At 40.3% G+C, this 17,743-nt stretch overlaps 1 protein-coding gene across 2 annotated transcripts; it reads left to right on the top strand.

Moving 5' to 3' along the window:
• The first annotated feature begins 1,596 nt into the window (after positions 1-1,596).
• On the top strand, positions 1,597-7,457 carry neurod2 (neuronal differentiation 2). Of its 2 annotated transcripts, none has more exons than XM_036544264.1 (2): positions 1,597-1,820; positions 5,485-7,457. In XM_036544264.1, the coding sequence occupies exons 1-2, from the start codon at positions 1,801-1,803 to the stop codon at positions 6,578-6,580; spliced, it is 1,116 nt and encodes a 371-aa protein (XP_036400157.1). In that variant the 5' UTR covers positions 1,597-1,800; the 3' UTR covers positions 6,581-7,457. The 2 variants fall into 2 exon arrangements, with proteins under 2 accessions (XP_036400157.1, XP_036400165.1); XM_036544272.1 differs by having other exon boundaries at positions 1,801-1,973; positions 5,485-7,454.
• The last annotated feature ends 10,286 nt before the right edge of the window (positions 7,458-17,743 follow it).

The following is a 17,743-nucleotide window of genomic DNA, read 5'->3' as shown; positions in this document are numbered from 1 at the left end:
TCTGTACAGGGTGAACTTCCAACTGATACACTAGAGGGCGCTCTTGTTAAAATTGCAGACATCAAACCAGCTTGTTACCCTAATTAACAGCTGGACAGAGAGGGAAACTGATGCACACACATAGCCAGGATTATGCACACACCAACAGCCAGAAATCATGATACCATCCTTTCACACACCCATGCGACACAAGCCAAGATAGTGAAACAATGGTGCCATCAAGCAGTCTCTCTACCCTACCGTGTGCGCATGGGCTTTGCGTGCATGGGCAGCTGAGTGGCTGCCTATGCAATTCCCTGTATGATAAGATGATCCATTGAGTAGAAGAAGCAGCCATTTCACACAGATCCCAAAAGTCTGTTCCACTTCACCCGAAACCACTTTAACTGAATACAATGATAGCAGGATCAATTAAACTCTGAATGCAAATGCAGCGCAGTGTAAGCCCAGTCATGTTTCGTCTGGGTTTTACATGGGCGACAAGACTATAATGGCTGGGACTTGTTGAAAAGCCTCTCACCCCCCAACTGCTCAGCTGAGACACAGCGCACACACCAAATTTGGCTGATGGCAAATCAAAACCTTTGAGCCTGGCAGGTTCTCCACATATCGTGATGGAAATGGGAGCACTGTCACCAGGGACCAAAAGACTGCCATCCCCACTGATGTGGCGTCTCATGTGCCACAAGCATGGCCGCCATAATAAAGCTGATGGCAGCAGGGCCAGTGTTACAGCTCCAGCTGGCACAGGATTACTGCTGCAGGTGAAGCCCTAATGACGATCAGAGAAATGAACGCTTACACCTTACACCAGTTTCTGTGTACGTGTGTGTGCACAGATTGTAGTTCCACACTATTACAGGGCTGTGTGCTTTTTCCGAGTCATCGGTGGTTGCATATTCTTTTCAGTGTTTCATACTGCCTCGTTCCCTAAAAAAAAAAAAAAAAACACAACGCATGTTCATTGTTGTAGGCCTAAAGATACAAGGCTGGGAAAGGAGTCGCTGGTGACAGCACCGCATGTGTTGTTTTTATCGCCACCGCCCCTGCCTAACGCCCGCTCCGAGTCTTGGCACCGTTGCCAGCTCGCGCCATCCCCTTGTGTCCTTGCGTGTCAGCCAGACCCGCAGCACAACACACCTGGGTCCCTCGCGCTTGCTGCGCCGGCAGCCTGACATCCCCTCCAGGCGCCCCCAGCCTCGCGCTCTCAAAACACCAGTGCCTAAGCACCCCATCCATCTTTCTGTTGATCTGACTGATCCACGCAGTCACCTACCAGTCTTTCAGATATTTGATCACCAATTTCTACGTTTATTTTGCCATCGGTCTCCCCTCGGAGCCGTATTAGATTTCATTGCTTCATATTTACCCAAAAATCATTTGAATGTATTTTATTTTATTTTATTTTATTAGACCGATATGCTTTAATGGATCAAACAGATAAATAAAATAAATTTTCCTCCGTTATAAAGTCTTAGAGAACTAATGCCCTACCCACTGCCTTTACCTTTGACTTTATCTCTCAGCTGTTATGACCCTGCTTTGGGATACATGTAAAAATATAACTACAAAGGCTGTGTAAGTTCACCCTTTTCCTCACTTTGGTGGAATACGTGCAAGATCATTTCTCTTTCTTTTTCACTCATACTCATTCTCTGCCTCTCTTCCTGGCTGTTTGAGCGCGAGCGAAGTGACAGATGGCGAGTCCCTCTTCCCTCGGGAAGGCAATCTCTCCGAATGCAGGCGCATGTCAATCACCGGCTCTCATGTGATGGCTCTTCCCAGTGACGTGCCAACCATATGGCCTGGCATCATAGCTGGTATGTAACCCTGCCTGGTAGCGATGCCACACTGTCTCCGCGCGCTCGGATAACACTCCGAAGCACACAGCCGCACCTATAGGAGCGTTCGTTCGTGGTCCCTGAAGATGGTGTAAACACTTGCGCTCTCACCCCTAAAGAGCTCCCGCGGAGGTAAGTTGGAGAACAATTTCAACAAATCTACGACTGAATGAACAAATGGCAACAAATAAATTAATTAAAATACATAAATAATGCATAGAAATTTGTAGACTAATTGTTTTTATTCTGTGTAGCCTACGTGTGCAGTGAGTGAATTGATGAATGCTGTAGTCATGTATCCAATTAACGGTTTCTGCTTTGGATGTATTTCACGTTTTGTTCTTCCTATCGGTCTGTTATTTCCAATCGGCATTTCAAGTTTATTACTATGAGGATTCGGTCGGCATACACCACAGCCTTCCTTCACAGTCTTACAATCCCTTATCTCATGCTTGCTTGGCACTGGAAACAGATTGTCTGCACTCGCAAACCGAACCGTAGCAAAGGTACGACAGAAAAAAATATAGACATTAGATTTATCAGTGTATTTCGATTTTTTCATTTTCCGTGCAAGGAATATAAAAATTGCACCCCGTCATTTTAGCTAATTTGGTTTAGAAAACCAAGAGGGGTGCAGTGTGGAGTGAAGAGGAGAGGGAGAAAGGCGTTTTTCACCTCCACCGTCACTCATTTCCCAATCGTGTCTTGTCTTTCGTTGAGAGGGAAGATTTATTGACAAATTTTATCTGGGTGTACATCCTTGAACAACTAGGAGGTGGGGGAGGGGGCAATTGAAAAGAGTAATCATAGGGGGTTATGCAATTGCTAAATGATTGGTATGTGTTTATTTATTTAATGACCGATTTTAACGCATTTCACTTTGCAGTTTCACAATCTGAAAACCGCACTGTATTCTGTCCCATCTTCTAATCCAGTCACACCATAGAACAGTTTATATATTTAATTAGCTAGAAAAAGCGGTACAAGCACATTACATATTTTTCTCAGTTGCTAAAAGCTTTTTGAAATTACCAAGTGGTGCATATTGAACAGCTTGTGAAACCCATTTTATGTTAAGTAAATGGTTTGCTAATTAAAAGTTTTTTTTCTTTTCCTTTTTAATTTTGCAAATCTCTTGTGCCTTAAAATAAAATCTGGATTTTGCCCCTGGCATACCCCCTAGTCACGCAGCGTTTTGTTCTTTACCACACGGTGATTTCGAAAATAAACAGCACGTACCGCTGCCCTTCTCGTCCTAGAAATGACTATGCAGGAGTTTATACTTTGTCTCATCAAAACATGCTGTTATTTCTTACATAGCAAACTTGTGCAGAATGCTGAAACCGTTCACAATTCGAGTATTTTTCATTCACGTTTTTGGTTTTACATTTACTGTTTTGTTTTGTTTTGTTTAATTGCTCATCAAGCAAGTTGTCAGTAGGCCTTTACATACATTTGATTAGGTTTTTTGCAATGCTGTAAATGAGTGTTAATTTCGGCCCAGTCTAATGAATGCTTTGATGTTTGTGGAGTTGCGATGCATATTGACTAATTGCCAACTGAAGCTTAACATGATTTTTCTATAAGAAGATTTCAGTTAATATTTACGATCAATGTAAGTCACCCGTCGGGACTCAGTTAATCATTATTTTTGAGATATTGTGCAGTGTTGTACAATTTACCGATTTATTCGGTAAAGATGCCGACAAGATTCGTTCGTGATAATGGGCATTTTTAATTGAATTGATACTGAACATGCTGTAAACCGCAGTCACCAATAGAAACAAATGCTATTTAAGTGAAAATATTTTCCAAATGTAATATCATATTTTCTGAATGTAAATTTGATATTAACAGCCTTTATTCTTGATACATTTCGTCAATATGTAGTATTTTACGTTTTGTAATGCTACTTAATGAAACTAAGAGCAGTTCCCTTGGGTGTCGAGTCTGGGCTGATTTCTAACATATTAGAACAGGCCTCAGATGCTTTACAAATGTCCTTATTTTTTAAAATATTTAAATTAGTTAAATAAAAGTAAAAATGTAAGATATTTTCTATGGCAAAAGACTTTCTATGCACCGAGTAAAAATTTAACAGTCACACTTTTTAACTCTTCTTAAAATATTCCAAGTTGGGTATTTTTAGTGCATTTTGCCAATGACTCACAATTTTTCCATCCTCAGAGAGTCGAAAAGGCACACACGACCGGCTTAATCAGCTTCAGTCCAACTAAAGTGTGCTCGACGTACAAGTGTGTCCAGTACATACGTTTTCCTTTCCATTGTTTTAAAGGTGCCAATCCGGGGTGTGAAGCACCGGAAGTATCATGGTTGAGTCAAATATGGTTCGGTATATACAGATTCACCATGCAATTACAGCGGATGTGTATAACATGGACTGCAATGGACTGCTGTGGATACTTCGATATATCCGATAAACTCGCATTTATACGATTCAGTACATTTCTTATATGCTGGTTAACACCTTAAAGATGCTCTGTTACGAGTGGCTGATATGGTTTATGTGGTGAAAAGATGGTAATAATTAAGGATTAGGATCATTAACATGGGTAAATCTATATGGAAAACATGCGGTAACCCCGATCCCACCGGAGCAGAGCCGAACAGAGCAATGCGACTAACTTGCTGGGCCTCAGGACACAATGGGCGTGATGGACGCAATGGATGGAGAATATTTAAATATTTTCACAATGTGCACACTTCCAAAATGGGCTCGTCTTCATCATTGTGCACAAACAAGAGGTTAATTTAATAATAATAATAATAATAATAATAATAATAACAGTGTCGACATATACATCATGGGCAATTTTCATAACAAAATGTGCTTTCTAATTCGAAAAATGATGGTAAGGAGAAATGGGATCGAGGGTGCAGTTTTTAGAAGGCTCTGCTGGAATGCCGCCAGGACTGAGATAGAAGGCGGAAGAAGTTGGGGGACACCACGCATCACATTGCGCCCCACGGGATCTGTAATGGGGCTCCCGCCACAGAGAGACCCGCTGCGAAAGGGCACAGGCAGGCACGTGGAGGACAGCGAAGAATTATGGAGAAGAACAGTCTGGCGATGTCTTGTGCTATTCTTCTAGATAAAGTTTTTGTAACAATTTCATGTTTAAATGGGATTATTCGGTGAATTTTGTGAACCACCTCCTATTCCTTGACATTTAACTCCCCTTCACAGTTCCATGTAGCCAATTTCTGTTATATTTTATTATTCACCATTATTCATTTCCCCCCACAAAAATGCATAATTTTGTTTGATCTCGGAGAAGATCGTTTCAAACTGTCAAAAATGAAAAAGCATTTATTACAGCTATGAACAAACGCTGTCTAAAATAACATAAGAGAGCATGTGTTTGGTAAAAAGAAAAAATCGCGTAACAGCCATTTGGATGGTTGGCCTAACTGATACACAAATTAACATTCTAACACAGATGAAGTATAATTAATGATTCTTCTTCCTCTGATATTACTGTTGCCGTCACAATTTTATACGTAACCATCTTTTCTGAGGCAACTTCAATCTCAGATTAATAGAATATTATGAGAGTGATGTTTACAGTCTCATTAAACCGATGTTGTCTTCTACTGACAGTGTCTATTCTGTGTATTCCAGTGGCGCCATGTTGACGAGGCTATTCAGTGATCCTTCTCTTCTGCCTGAAGTGCAGAAGTATTCGGGCTGGATGGATGATAGTGAAAGTGAGGACTCCAAGACCAAGGAGGATGACCAGGAGCATTGTCGCCTAGGCGAGGACGACCTGGACGACGGGGACCTAAGAGGGGGAAGCAGTCGGGCTCACTCCGAAATAGCGGCCGAAGACGAGGAGGAAGAAGAGATCGAGGAGGAGGACGGGGGTGATGAAGGCGAAGGAGACAGGCCGAAGAAGCGGGGCCCGAAAAAGCGAAAGATGACACAAGCCCGTTTGGAGCGTTCAAAGGTGCGCCGTCAGAAAGCCAACGCCCGAGAGAGAACGCGCATGCATGACCTCAACTCAGCGCTTGATAATCTGCGCAAAGTGGTGCCCTGTTATTCCAAAACTCAAAAGCTGTCCAAAATAGAGACATTGCGGCTTGCCAAGAACTATATCTGGGCTCTGTCTGAAATACTTCGCAATGGGAAAAGACCAGACGTAGTATCCTACGTACAGACTCTGTGCAAAGGCCTTTCTCAGCCCACTACCAACCTCGTTGCCGGCTGTCTGCAGCTCAACTCTCGGAACTTCTTGACCGAACAGTGCCAAGAAGGCAACCGATTCAATGGACCTAACCCACCGTTCTCCATGCACCCTTATTCGTACCAATGCTCCCGTCTCTCCAGTCCCCAGTGTCAGTCCAGTTCCAACTCACACTCCTTAAGGAATCATGCATACTGCCCAGCCTACGACTCAGTCTATACTGGAGGCGCTTCGCCAGAGTACAACAGCCCCGAATATGAGGGGCCTCTAAGCCCTCCTGTGTGTATTAACGGTAATTTTTCCTTGAAGCAACAGGAGTCTGTCTCGCCAGTCGCCGAAAAGAGCTATCACTACTCTATGCACTATCCCCCCCTATCGAGCTCTCGCTCCGCCGGTGCTCACAATCTCGTGTTCGGTTCCTCGGGAGTGCGTGGGGGTGTCCACTCTGAAAACGTGCTGCCTTACCACGACATGCACTTACACCACGAAAGGGCACCTATGTACGAGGAACTGAACGCCTTTTTCCACAACTGAGTAGCGGAAATCGTGCTCCATTTCGTCCTTTCACAAAAACAACCAGCCCATCAATGAATGAAAATGAATATAAAATATGATGCTGTTGTCACTAAACCACCCTTACACGCTCCGCACTGGACATTGGAAACGAACGAGGGTCGGAGGTGTGTAAAGAGGGAACGCGAGAGACAGAGAGCGCTCACGCCATCACAGTTTTTCCTTTATTTTGTTTTCAATGGAACCGATCCCGAGTTGTCATGCTGACAAAGACAGCGATGTGTCAAAACTATATTGGGGAATTCAATGTTGCCCTGTATGTACAGGTTTAGAGTAATGGTAATAAATGAGAAATGATTCTAAATACATACTAACACTGTTACCATGACACTTCAACACAGCAGAACACATACTGCATTGATTCCATGTTATAGATTTGCATTTTCTCTTGATTGGAAATCCATATAAATTTAAAAGGAGCTGACGCAGATTGTTGATGTCAGTGGGGTGGGGGGTGGGAAATACAGCGTCACCGGGAATTGTGAAATCGCCTTGACAACAATTAAAGCAATAAAGGAAAAACAAATTATAGACAAATCTATGCAAGACCGTATGTAACGATGAAACACTCCACGTATGTAACGATGAAACAGCCACATACGGACCAAGGATTTGGTGTCTGTCCAACCCTTCTACGCCACCCCCCAAACCCCCGACACCCACAAACACACACACACACACACACACACACACACACACACACACACACACACACACACTCTGTTTTTCTAGCAAAGCTGAAATTGCACAAATCCATTTTAAAAATCCATTATCACGACTTCTCTCCGTATACGGCTTTAAAAAGGTTCTTTCTCAGATGTGAATTTCGAAAGAGAAAAATGTTCATTTTTTCCTGTGTCAGTGAAAATATTTAATTGCAATTTAATTTCATTTCGTCACTGCATTTATCATTTTGTAATTCATTTTAGCATCAGGGAACACAATGTTAGTCCTATTGTACATGACATAATTATCTTTTAAATCATTATCTTTAACTTCAGCAAATTAGTGAGCTATTTTAAGAATTGTTCAACAGATACGACAACTGAAACATTCGGTCATACTACAAAGTGGACTATCCAAATAATTTATCGAGCATTCATATTCTGGCGAGACCTAGCTGTGCATCCACACATTCAATGCATACATACGTATTCAGACACGTTGAAAAATCTCAATTATACATATTAGTTTCTTTGTGTGGTTTATCACACTGTGCAGTTTTTACATAATACATACAGGCTTGTATGCACCGGACTTTATACACTGACGTTATAACGGAAATCACTGTACACATTTAGATGGTAGGCCGTTTTTTTTTTTTTTTTTTTTTTCAAAAAAAAAGCTGTTCCTGAAGAATTATTAATTAGTATTACTAAACATTTTCAAAAAAAGATTGAATTAAATAAATCTGTAAATGAAAACTTATGAAACGAGAGAGGATGAAAGACAGTTTGTTGATAATTCTATAGCATATATTGCCGATTGCATTTAACAAACATTATTTAAACATAATGACAGAATCAATTGTGTTGTTATTTTCTACCTTTTTGCAAGTTTTTTTTATATTGAATTCACCTTTTAACAATCCAGTTTCAGATATAACTCCCCAAAAAAGAGGGCTGCATAACAACAAAACAATCATAACAACCATAAAATTCTCCGAAGTGGTCAGTTCATGGACATATAAGCAAAGGCATGCAATCAAAATTATATCGACCAAAATAATATTATAATATACGTTTCACAGTTTGGAAGAATGCTTTTAATTTGAAAAGTATTATTATTATTATTATTAATTGACAATCACATATTGATAACATTTGATGTAGAGGATCTTGATGTCCGACTATATCTACTCAGATAACTCGCCCCAGAGCGGAGAGAACTAGACCAAGCGGGACTCTGGTCATATAGAGAGAAGCAGCGGCAGGAACAGAATTGTGTGCAAATGTAGGCTATACAAATTCACTATGTCATGCCAACCGGCTCAAGTCATTTAGCCGCTTAAAGGACCACGTCAGACTTGCAACCCAGTCAGCCCTGACAGGCAGGCCGTTGGTTACCCTTTGGTTGCGTTATCCTGAGTAAATAGAACAAAATTGTTGCAACGCCAAAAAGCGCAATGCTCCAAGAACAGAAACGATCCAATCACGAGTTAGCAGGAACTTTTCTGAACTTTCTGGAAGTGATTTTGCATGGGTGCACTTGCCAGAAGCGCTGGGTATTATCAGTGGCTCAGCCAAGGGCGATGTTGAATTCTTAAAAAGAGTTCGGATGAACAAGGCTTTTCTTGTACTGTGTGCGTTTCATGAACAATGGGAAGTTGGTTAAAACGATACAGTTGTTTAAAATCTGTATTTATTGAAAAATACATGCCCAGATAAATCAACGAGGCCTTGTTCATATAACTGCGCATGCAGTATTGTGTCACAGCGCCTGTTCTGTGGGCAGTATGCTTTCTGACTCGTAGCACATGCCAGACTATTTTTGGCTTCTTAGACAGGCTGGTATGAAGGAATATGAGTCGTCATATCTCACAAGGAAAGGGATGTTGTAAACAGGCTATATGTTCCTTTAAAATAGGCAAAGTCAAATAACGAGCATCCGTTGTTTGACTTGATATTTCGAAAACAAGGTTTAAAAATTGGCACCCGCTTTCAGCAGGTGTATGTCATATTTCGATGTAGAGGTCGTAACAAGCATAAGCCAAGAAAAAAGAAGTACAACAGGACGACACTGACAATAGCATAAGATACAAGAAAGCAACGAAGACAGAAAAGCAGTGTCACAACTGATATAAGTTTTTGTGCATTGTGGGGACAGAGACTGAAAGTCCAGTAACAACCGTATGCAAGAATGCCTGTCTTTCTTGCGCACTCAGATGATGTGAATAAGTAATGTTTACATTAGATAATTACTCTTCTAAGTATTTTACCACAGTATTATTGGAGAATGTAAGCTTTGATGCTCCAAATCTAAGCATTACATGATTATGGAATAATGAATTATTATTATTATTATTATTAATATTATTATTGTTGTTATTATCATTATTATTATTATTATTATTATTAACATTATTATCATTATTATTATCATTATTGTTATTATTTCACATAGTTTATTTCTTTATGCAACGGACTAATGTACCTTCCCAAGAAGCAAAGCAAAAACCCAGTGTAAACTTTGTGTGTAAATTACACATTAAAACCCTTTCCTCGAACACCAGCCACACACAGTATATAGTGTCCTAGGTAAAATAACTTTCAATGCCATACAGACAGGCAGATGGGCCTAAAAATCGTATTCCTTTATTTGAAGTTACATTTCAAGATCTTTTCAATCCTAAACCAATCTGTTTCAGACACTTAAATCAATTTACCGGTGATGTAATAGGTGTTTTAAATTCTCAATTTCATACATTTTCATTCTAACAAAAAAGGAAAAATACACACATTTAATGATACCCATGACAACTAATGCAAACGAAGATGAAACCGTTTTTATCGCATCTCTTAACTGTGAAAGATGTTTTAACTATGACACTGTAAAAAGTTAACAAAGCTACACGTTGTGTTTTAGGTTTCCGTTATCTTAACTGTAAAACATTTCATTTTACGTATTTGTGCTCTGCTTGACTGTGATGAATACAACGATTCAAACGTTTCAACGATTCAAACGTTTCATTTATTCATTTATCATGCCCACCCCCGGAAACGAGAGGCTCTATCACGTATTGGTTAGAAACACTGTGCTTCTGATTTCTGTACATTGTTTTTAAAAATATATAAATTAAACTTATTTCATGTAATACCTGCGCACTTCTTATTATTGTAATACCCACTGACATACATCCCATACTAAATGCAAAAAACACATTTGTAACCAGATAAGTTATACATTAGGTGAACATTTTCTATAAAAAGCGTAAAAATCTGCCAAGCAGGTCCTTTACACAATGCAAGGAATCATTAAGTTTCAAACAGGATTATGATTCTGTTGGTTATATACACTATATTGTAATATACACTAAGTGGACAAGACAAATTCTGTAAAGGACATTAATAAGACATATTTTCAAGCTGTCTCTGACTGCATGTTTGCCAGAAGACACCTTGTTTACTTAACATGGACATCTTCACGCAGAAATTCGGGCTAGCTGTAGTTTATAAGTCTCTTCAGAAGAATGCTCAACCTGACAACAGTGTCGGATTTTCACACATGAAAAAATGGGCCGGGAGTCTCAAAAGGGTCATGTCGACAACAGACATGTTTGTATTATTCTCCTGCCCCGGTGCAGTCTAGAATTCCTGCCTTTAATCATACATAAATAACAGCAACTACATTTTCTTTTCGAAAAGGTACACACTTTCAGGTACATTCACATTAACGATGAACAAATAGAAAAATACAGCATGCGTTGCACTGTTTTTTTCCTCATAGGCAGTTTTGCAGAAGCTATGTAATTAGCATGTTTCTCAAAAATGTTTCACTATAACATAGCTACCACGACACAACATTTTCTGCTTCACAAGAAAAAGTCAGTTCCGAGTCCTTATTCGCTTCCACACATCGCACGCTTCTAGGACGAAAATGGTGGCTTTGCAAAATAAAATAAAGTAGCTCACCATGATATCACTGAACCAAAAACTTTAGTTAAGGACAGACACTACAATTCATTAACTACATGGTGATGACACATTATTTAAAGAACTCTTCAGTTGCCGTTTATTTTCTTAAGCATCAATATCTTGGGACGTGAGGATTGTGTGGAATAACGTGAGCAATTTCGTTAAGGTCCCTTAGTGAAGTGAAATAGATTTAATGTGAATATTGAATATAATTATCAGTATACATTTTAGGTTTTAGTACATTTAGAACAAAATACAAGAAAATTTAAAAAGCCGAGTAGGGTCGATATTTGTGTGCAATTTGCGTATGAAAAGTTAACAAATACTTGAAATTAACTTAATTGGTAGAATTAACATTTTTATTTCTGTCTTTTAAATTGCAATTAGAAATTAGGTTTTGACTGTATTTTGTAATTTGTTTACTGCATCATTTAAATATTACATTTCATTCAGATATATCCAATATCCACTTGTTCAATAAATAATTTTGGATATTAATAATCCTGTGTATTCCAAACACAAAATGGAATACTAACTATGTATCAGCAATACACACAGACATGCGTCCAAGAGGTCCAGCAAGGTTTACAGTACGATGGGCAGCAGTTGCCCTCACACGCGTCCCCAGAGCCCGGATGAACCGCTGCCACCTCGGCTGGGTTTGGAGCGCTGCCCCGGGACCCATATGTTCTGCAAACTGTCCAGGGTGCTATTAGCGGCGGGCATCGGGAGCTCAAGAGAACACGAAACACGGTGAAGCACCACACATTGAAGCTATGTTGTTTAATGCCACACAAACAGAGAAAAGGAAAAATGCATTTATTATGGAAAGTATTATACATTTCGTTTCTTTGCCAATTGTTTGTTAGTTCAGGAAAAATATTTCCAAAATATGAAAAGCTAACGATATTTAGTCTGAAGACTAATATTTGACTAAAAAATTAAAAACTAAAATAGGAAAAGTGAATTTCTTTTTGGATGTAACACATTAACACATTTTGAAACACAGCAGAACTGTTTCTCATGTATATATATATATATATATGTATGTATATAAATTCAGAATTCACACACACACATAGTTATATATAGTAGTCCAATGTCTCCATGTCACTTGATTCATCTTCACTACTGAGCTTAAATGACATTAAGTTTTATTCGTTCGTTTTATTATAGCACATACGTGTACATTGTAAGGCAAAAAATTAAGAAGACTCGTTAGCCAACAAGATCGCCACAGAAGTACAGCATATGGTTGCGCCTAGATGCGACATGTTAGGACCTGTTTCCACTGTCCGGCACAGTTTAGCCAAATTTTTAGACAAATAACATTATTTCATCCTAATTTGCATATCACTGTTGCTTTACAGCAAACTGAATTTGTCTTTGATTAAAACTAGAGGCCAAACTGCATGGTTGTTTTGTTTTCACAAAATTTGTATTTTAGTTGTTCGGAGGAGCATTGGGATAAAGAAAAACGCAAAGCAAACGACCATACAAATATAGTTATCTCAAACGCTAGCAGAACACTGACAGCGCCTTCAAACAACTTCCAGCAACAGCAAGCTTCAGAAGAAAGTTTGAGGCAGCGGTGGCGACATGAAGGGCGGTCGGGGGGCAAGTCGAACCCAGCGGAAAAGGGGAGGGCGCATCTATCAAAATATTTCCCCGTCCTGATCGAGGTGCGTAGTTTCCAGAGGCTCAAGCTGGCATCTCGGGGTGGTGAACGGTGCCAAGTTGCTTAATGTCTCTGCACCAGTAAATACGGGCTCTAGAGCAGCAACAGCGCTGCCAGCTGTACTGTGTGCCAGCTCGCCCAGCCAAAGTGGCGCGGCTGGGAGGAGCTTGTATTTCTTTTCTAATTCAGCGGCATCTGTTCATTATCCTGCAGATTTAAAGTAAAGCTCGTGTGCGCCCCCTAAAAAGCTCCTACGCCGGGGGAACGCACATAAGTTTAATAATGGAATGCCAGTGCCTGGCCTAAATGTTCAGTATGACCGAAACTCCGAGCATGGTTTATTCGGAAGTATTTACACTGATGCTTTATTGATGTTTGAGCCAATATAGCGAATTACTGCGGAATCTTAAGAAAGATGGGGCAGTACAGGGGGCATTATGGAGTTAATGGTGTGTCGGGTTCAAGGTGGCCGCGTGACCTAGTCTCATTTCACACCTGTGCACAAGGTAAAGCGTTCAATTTTCAACAATGCCCTGAAATACCACAGCCTGCCCGGAGTCTGCATGGGTTCACAGCCAATGGTATCCTGTTCGTTTAACTCAAGAATAATGGAAACGATTCAGTGTCGTCTGCTTAACTGTGGCGCTCGGGAGGGTCCTTGTGAGTTTCAGCACCGTGGAGAGTTCCACTTTGTTCAAGTAAATTTGTTACTGGCCCAGGTACCGTATCGCTAGGCAAGCAGTTCGTGAAACACAAAAATGATTCTCAAAATCGACAGCTGAAGACGATGCGCGTTTTCAATCCACAGATCCACAACGTGTATTTGATACGCAAGGGCTCGCAGCCTAAGGGAGAAAAGAAATGCGATGTTTTAACAAGTAGTCAGCATGCTGTTAAATGGAAATTGAAACCAACACAATGGTAAAAACCTGCAAATTCAAGAAAAATACTACAGTCGTACTACTATAGTCAACTTACGTTGAAAGGAATTGACAGATTTGTTATAAATGTTTGGAGAGAAGGGGGTTGAAAACTGTACGACGTGTCACTGTGGTTCATGACAACCATTCTGCAAAACTTTTACTCTCACCGCAATGGTGAATGAAGAACCTATCAGAATAAATGAGCCGTACAGTGAAGACTGGGTGATGCACGTCAATGTTCTGGAACTCCCCTCATTTTGTTGTTGTTTTTTTTTTTTACAAGAACAAAAAGGTTCTTAAAGTTAAAGCAGAGGTGCACAAAATGGAGTGGGTTTAAAATACTCGAAGCACAGGCAAAGAGTAGGCATTAGTTAACTAAGCTTGAAGGTGTCAATAACCAAAATGACATTTGCAAATGGAAGGGAGTAGGCTAACTGATAAGACTGCAAATAAGACAACATGCAGCGGGACTCTTCTGGACTCTTCTAGACTAACACGACCCACGGGTGTCAAAATCCAAAGATTACCTCATAACTATTTGCAAAGGCGCTGCTGGAAACAAAACAAGTAGCCACGCGCTAATTTTACTTACTACCGCTGCAGGAGAAACAGGGTAGGCCTGTTTTTTTTTTTTTTTTTTTTTTTTTTTTGCTTTGGCTGACAGAAGGACAAACACTTTATAAGCATGAGTATTCTAGTATTCAAATAGCGTTACAGACGGAAACCAAAGATGCCTGTACTTGACACTTATGTCTGCATGCCTATCCATTTGAGTTTATGGGATGAGGGACATAAAATGAACGCAACTGAAATGTTGTTTTCCCCTTCACGTCCATCCAGCGTAGGCAACAGTTAGGAAACAGAGATTTAAGGTGATGATGATGGTGATGATGACGATTATTATTATTATTATTATTATTATTATTATTAGTAGTAGTAGTAGTAGTAGTAGTAGTAATGTGCATATGTATAGTTACTAACTAACCAAGCAAGTGTTTTTTGTGTTTTTGATAAACTTTTATTTGAAGGTAGGTAACTTCATTTTATGTTTACTGTTTACTTTGTGTCGGTTCAGTAAAAATTATAGGAACATATTTTCCTCGATTTAACTTGAGTTAGCTCTAATCCTCGATCTTCATTCATGCACTCCATTTCCTTGTCTCACCATGTTCTACAGCTCTTCAAATGAATAGCAGTACTCTCATGAGTGAGCCAACTTCCCTCCACACGACCAGACTCTTTTCTCAAGTTTGAAGAAAAAAGTGATAACGGAGAATTAGTGAATCAATCTCAGTGTTTAAATTAGCGTGCCCTGCCCACTCCATTCTCGCTCAAGGAGTTATATTATTTGAGAAAACAAAAGTTAAACATTTGTACGACGCTAACAGTTACAATGTGCGATATCAAAATATCACAACTAAGTACTTCACCACCAAGCTGGTGTAAAATGCAAATCAAACTAGCTGCAATTAGCTGAGGTAAAACTAAAAAATGATATGAAAACATAACATTAAATATCTGCGTTCAGGATGTGAAAAAGAAGCAGTGGAAGGGAGGACCGGCAGACATTTCACAAGCTCAAACTTGTGACGAATTTCGCGGTCCATAATTCTGGTGTCAATTAAGTGAGTAGGCCTACATCATCCGTTGAAGAGGTTGTTTATTTGTACCATCTACACAACATAATTAGTGGGCTACTTGAACTAGCGAAACACCGCTAGTAAGGTTACTATTGCTGATAGTAATAGTTTATATAATAGCTTTGATCATTGGAAAGCATGCAAACATACACGTGGTTCCTTGAGTGCAATTCATCGATGGCTCAAGATGTGTAACCTTTGGCACTTGTGCTTGGTTCACTGGAAACGCAAGTCCCGACGATGCAGATTAAGATACTGCCCCAATATTAAAAACGAAGATTTTAAAAACGAAAGCGGACATGTGGCTAACTATAAATCCGTGCAGCACATGGCTGGTTTACTGCCTGTTTGTCCGAACCATATTTTTAGGGTCAACAGTCACGTGTCGTAAGGCTGATCTTGCGACAACTGTTAGGCTATAGATTTAGTGTCACCAACAATAAGAGCATTATGCCAATTATCATTAAACACTCAGATTAAGCTGTATGATTTTGGCCATAATTATTATTTGATTTAATTTTCCTAATAGCATATATACAGAACGAAAATCCTTTAAACCTGTGGCATAATTGCATAAACTGGAAATAATCTGACCATAGAACGTGCTAAAGACATTCTGATAATGAATTATATTACCTTGATTGCTCCATCAGCATTAATCGCCTTTAAATGGTATCTTTGTTTTCACTGACATTAAAATAAACACACTCATACACAAGGTTGGACATAAACACAAACTCTCTCTCTCTCTCTCTCTCTCTCTCTCTCTCTCACTCACACACACACACACACACACACACAGATGTGCACTAAACGCATTATGTCTTTATGTGGTGCATTAGTATACACAAAATACAACCTATGAATGCCCCACCGTGTCATTGCTGTTTGAAGGCTAGTTAAATATTTACATATTCAATTTAAATATTAAAAAGTGTGTGACAACATCTTCTTTTACAATGATCTGCATTGAGCAGTTGTGGATCACAGATCTTGTGGGGGTTTAAACCCACCTCATGCCTCAGTCACTCACTAAATCCACTCTCATCCAAAAGCTGACTGGATCACTACAGTTCTGCATTCTGTGTTTATGTTATTAACAAAACTATGTAATATACATGTTAACATTTGTCTGTATATTGCAAGTTATCAAAACACTCAAAAAGAGAACAGTGATCTACAGTGTAATAGCAGTATTTCACTGAACTACCATCAGGAGGAGAGAGAGTGCTTGCTTTAATACATCTGCTTGCAGAAAGAGCTTTTGGGGTAGAGCTGAAAAACTGAAAAACTATGATAGCAAGGGACAGACAACATTTCGACTGGGAAAATAGTGATCTTTTCATTCCCTCAGTTGGGATGCATGAGGGTGGGAGGTATGGACCGGAAAAGGGAGCCTCTTTATTTTTAAGTATTCAGGGGCCTGTGGCTTTGTTATCTACTGTTACTCTACAAGAGTTGTTTTGTTTGGCTGATGAAAAAGAGGTCCGCAGCAGTGAGAGGCGTCTCCACCCAGACGTGGAGCAGGGAAGGTGAGAGCGGGCTGGTTGTGGGCGCCTCTGCCGCGGGTCCTGGCCTCTCCTTCAGGATCCTCCACCCCGGCCCATAACAGGCCCTGTGCCAGGCTGTACACCACGCCCGACGCCAAACCGAAGGGCAAGGCTGGCACCGACTGGCAGCTTGGTCGAAATTCCATAACATCTGTTCACCCATCGTACAATGGCACTGGCACTGCGTGGGCGGGAGACGAGGGTGGCTAAAATGGAGATTCTGTCACTGAGGCTGCTAGGAAACACTGCTGTGTGTGTGTTTATGTGTGTGTGTGTTTATGTGTGTGTGTGTGTGTGTGTGTGTGTTTATGTGTGTGTGTGTGTGTGTGTGTGTGTGTCTGTGTGTGTTTATGTGTTTGTGTGTGTGTGTGTGTATGTGTGTGTGTGTGTGTGTGTGTGTGTGTGTGTGTGTGTGTGTGTGTGTGTGCGTGTGGGGGGGGGGGGGGGGTCTACACAGAGCTCTGTGCCTTTGCGCTGCCTCACACAGTTGAGTGACACGCTGTGGAAACACGACTCCTCTCTGCAGACTCACGTTCACGTGGCAAGTCCATGGTTCCCACTTTGGGGGTAAACACACCGCAGACCTGCACTCTTTACCAAAACAAAACACCCACCCCCATACCCAAAGTAGTTCAATTGGCCTAGGTACAGAACAACTCCTGTAATATTTTATATTTATACTTATATATTTATATTAAT

This window comes from Megalops cyprinoides, chromosome 1 (assembly GCF_013368585.1).
Source record: "Megalops cyprinoides isolate fMegCyp1 chromosome 1, fMegCyp1.pri, whole genome shotgun sequence".
NCBI lineage: Eukaryota > Metazoa > Chordata > Actinopteri > Elopiformes > Megalopidae > Megalops > Megalops cyprinoides.
Note: the sequence above shows the minus strand (reverse complement) of the source record. Positions and strands in the feature narration are given on the sequence as shown.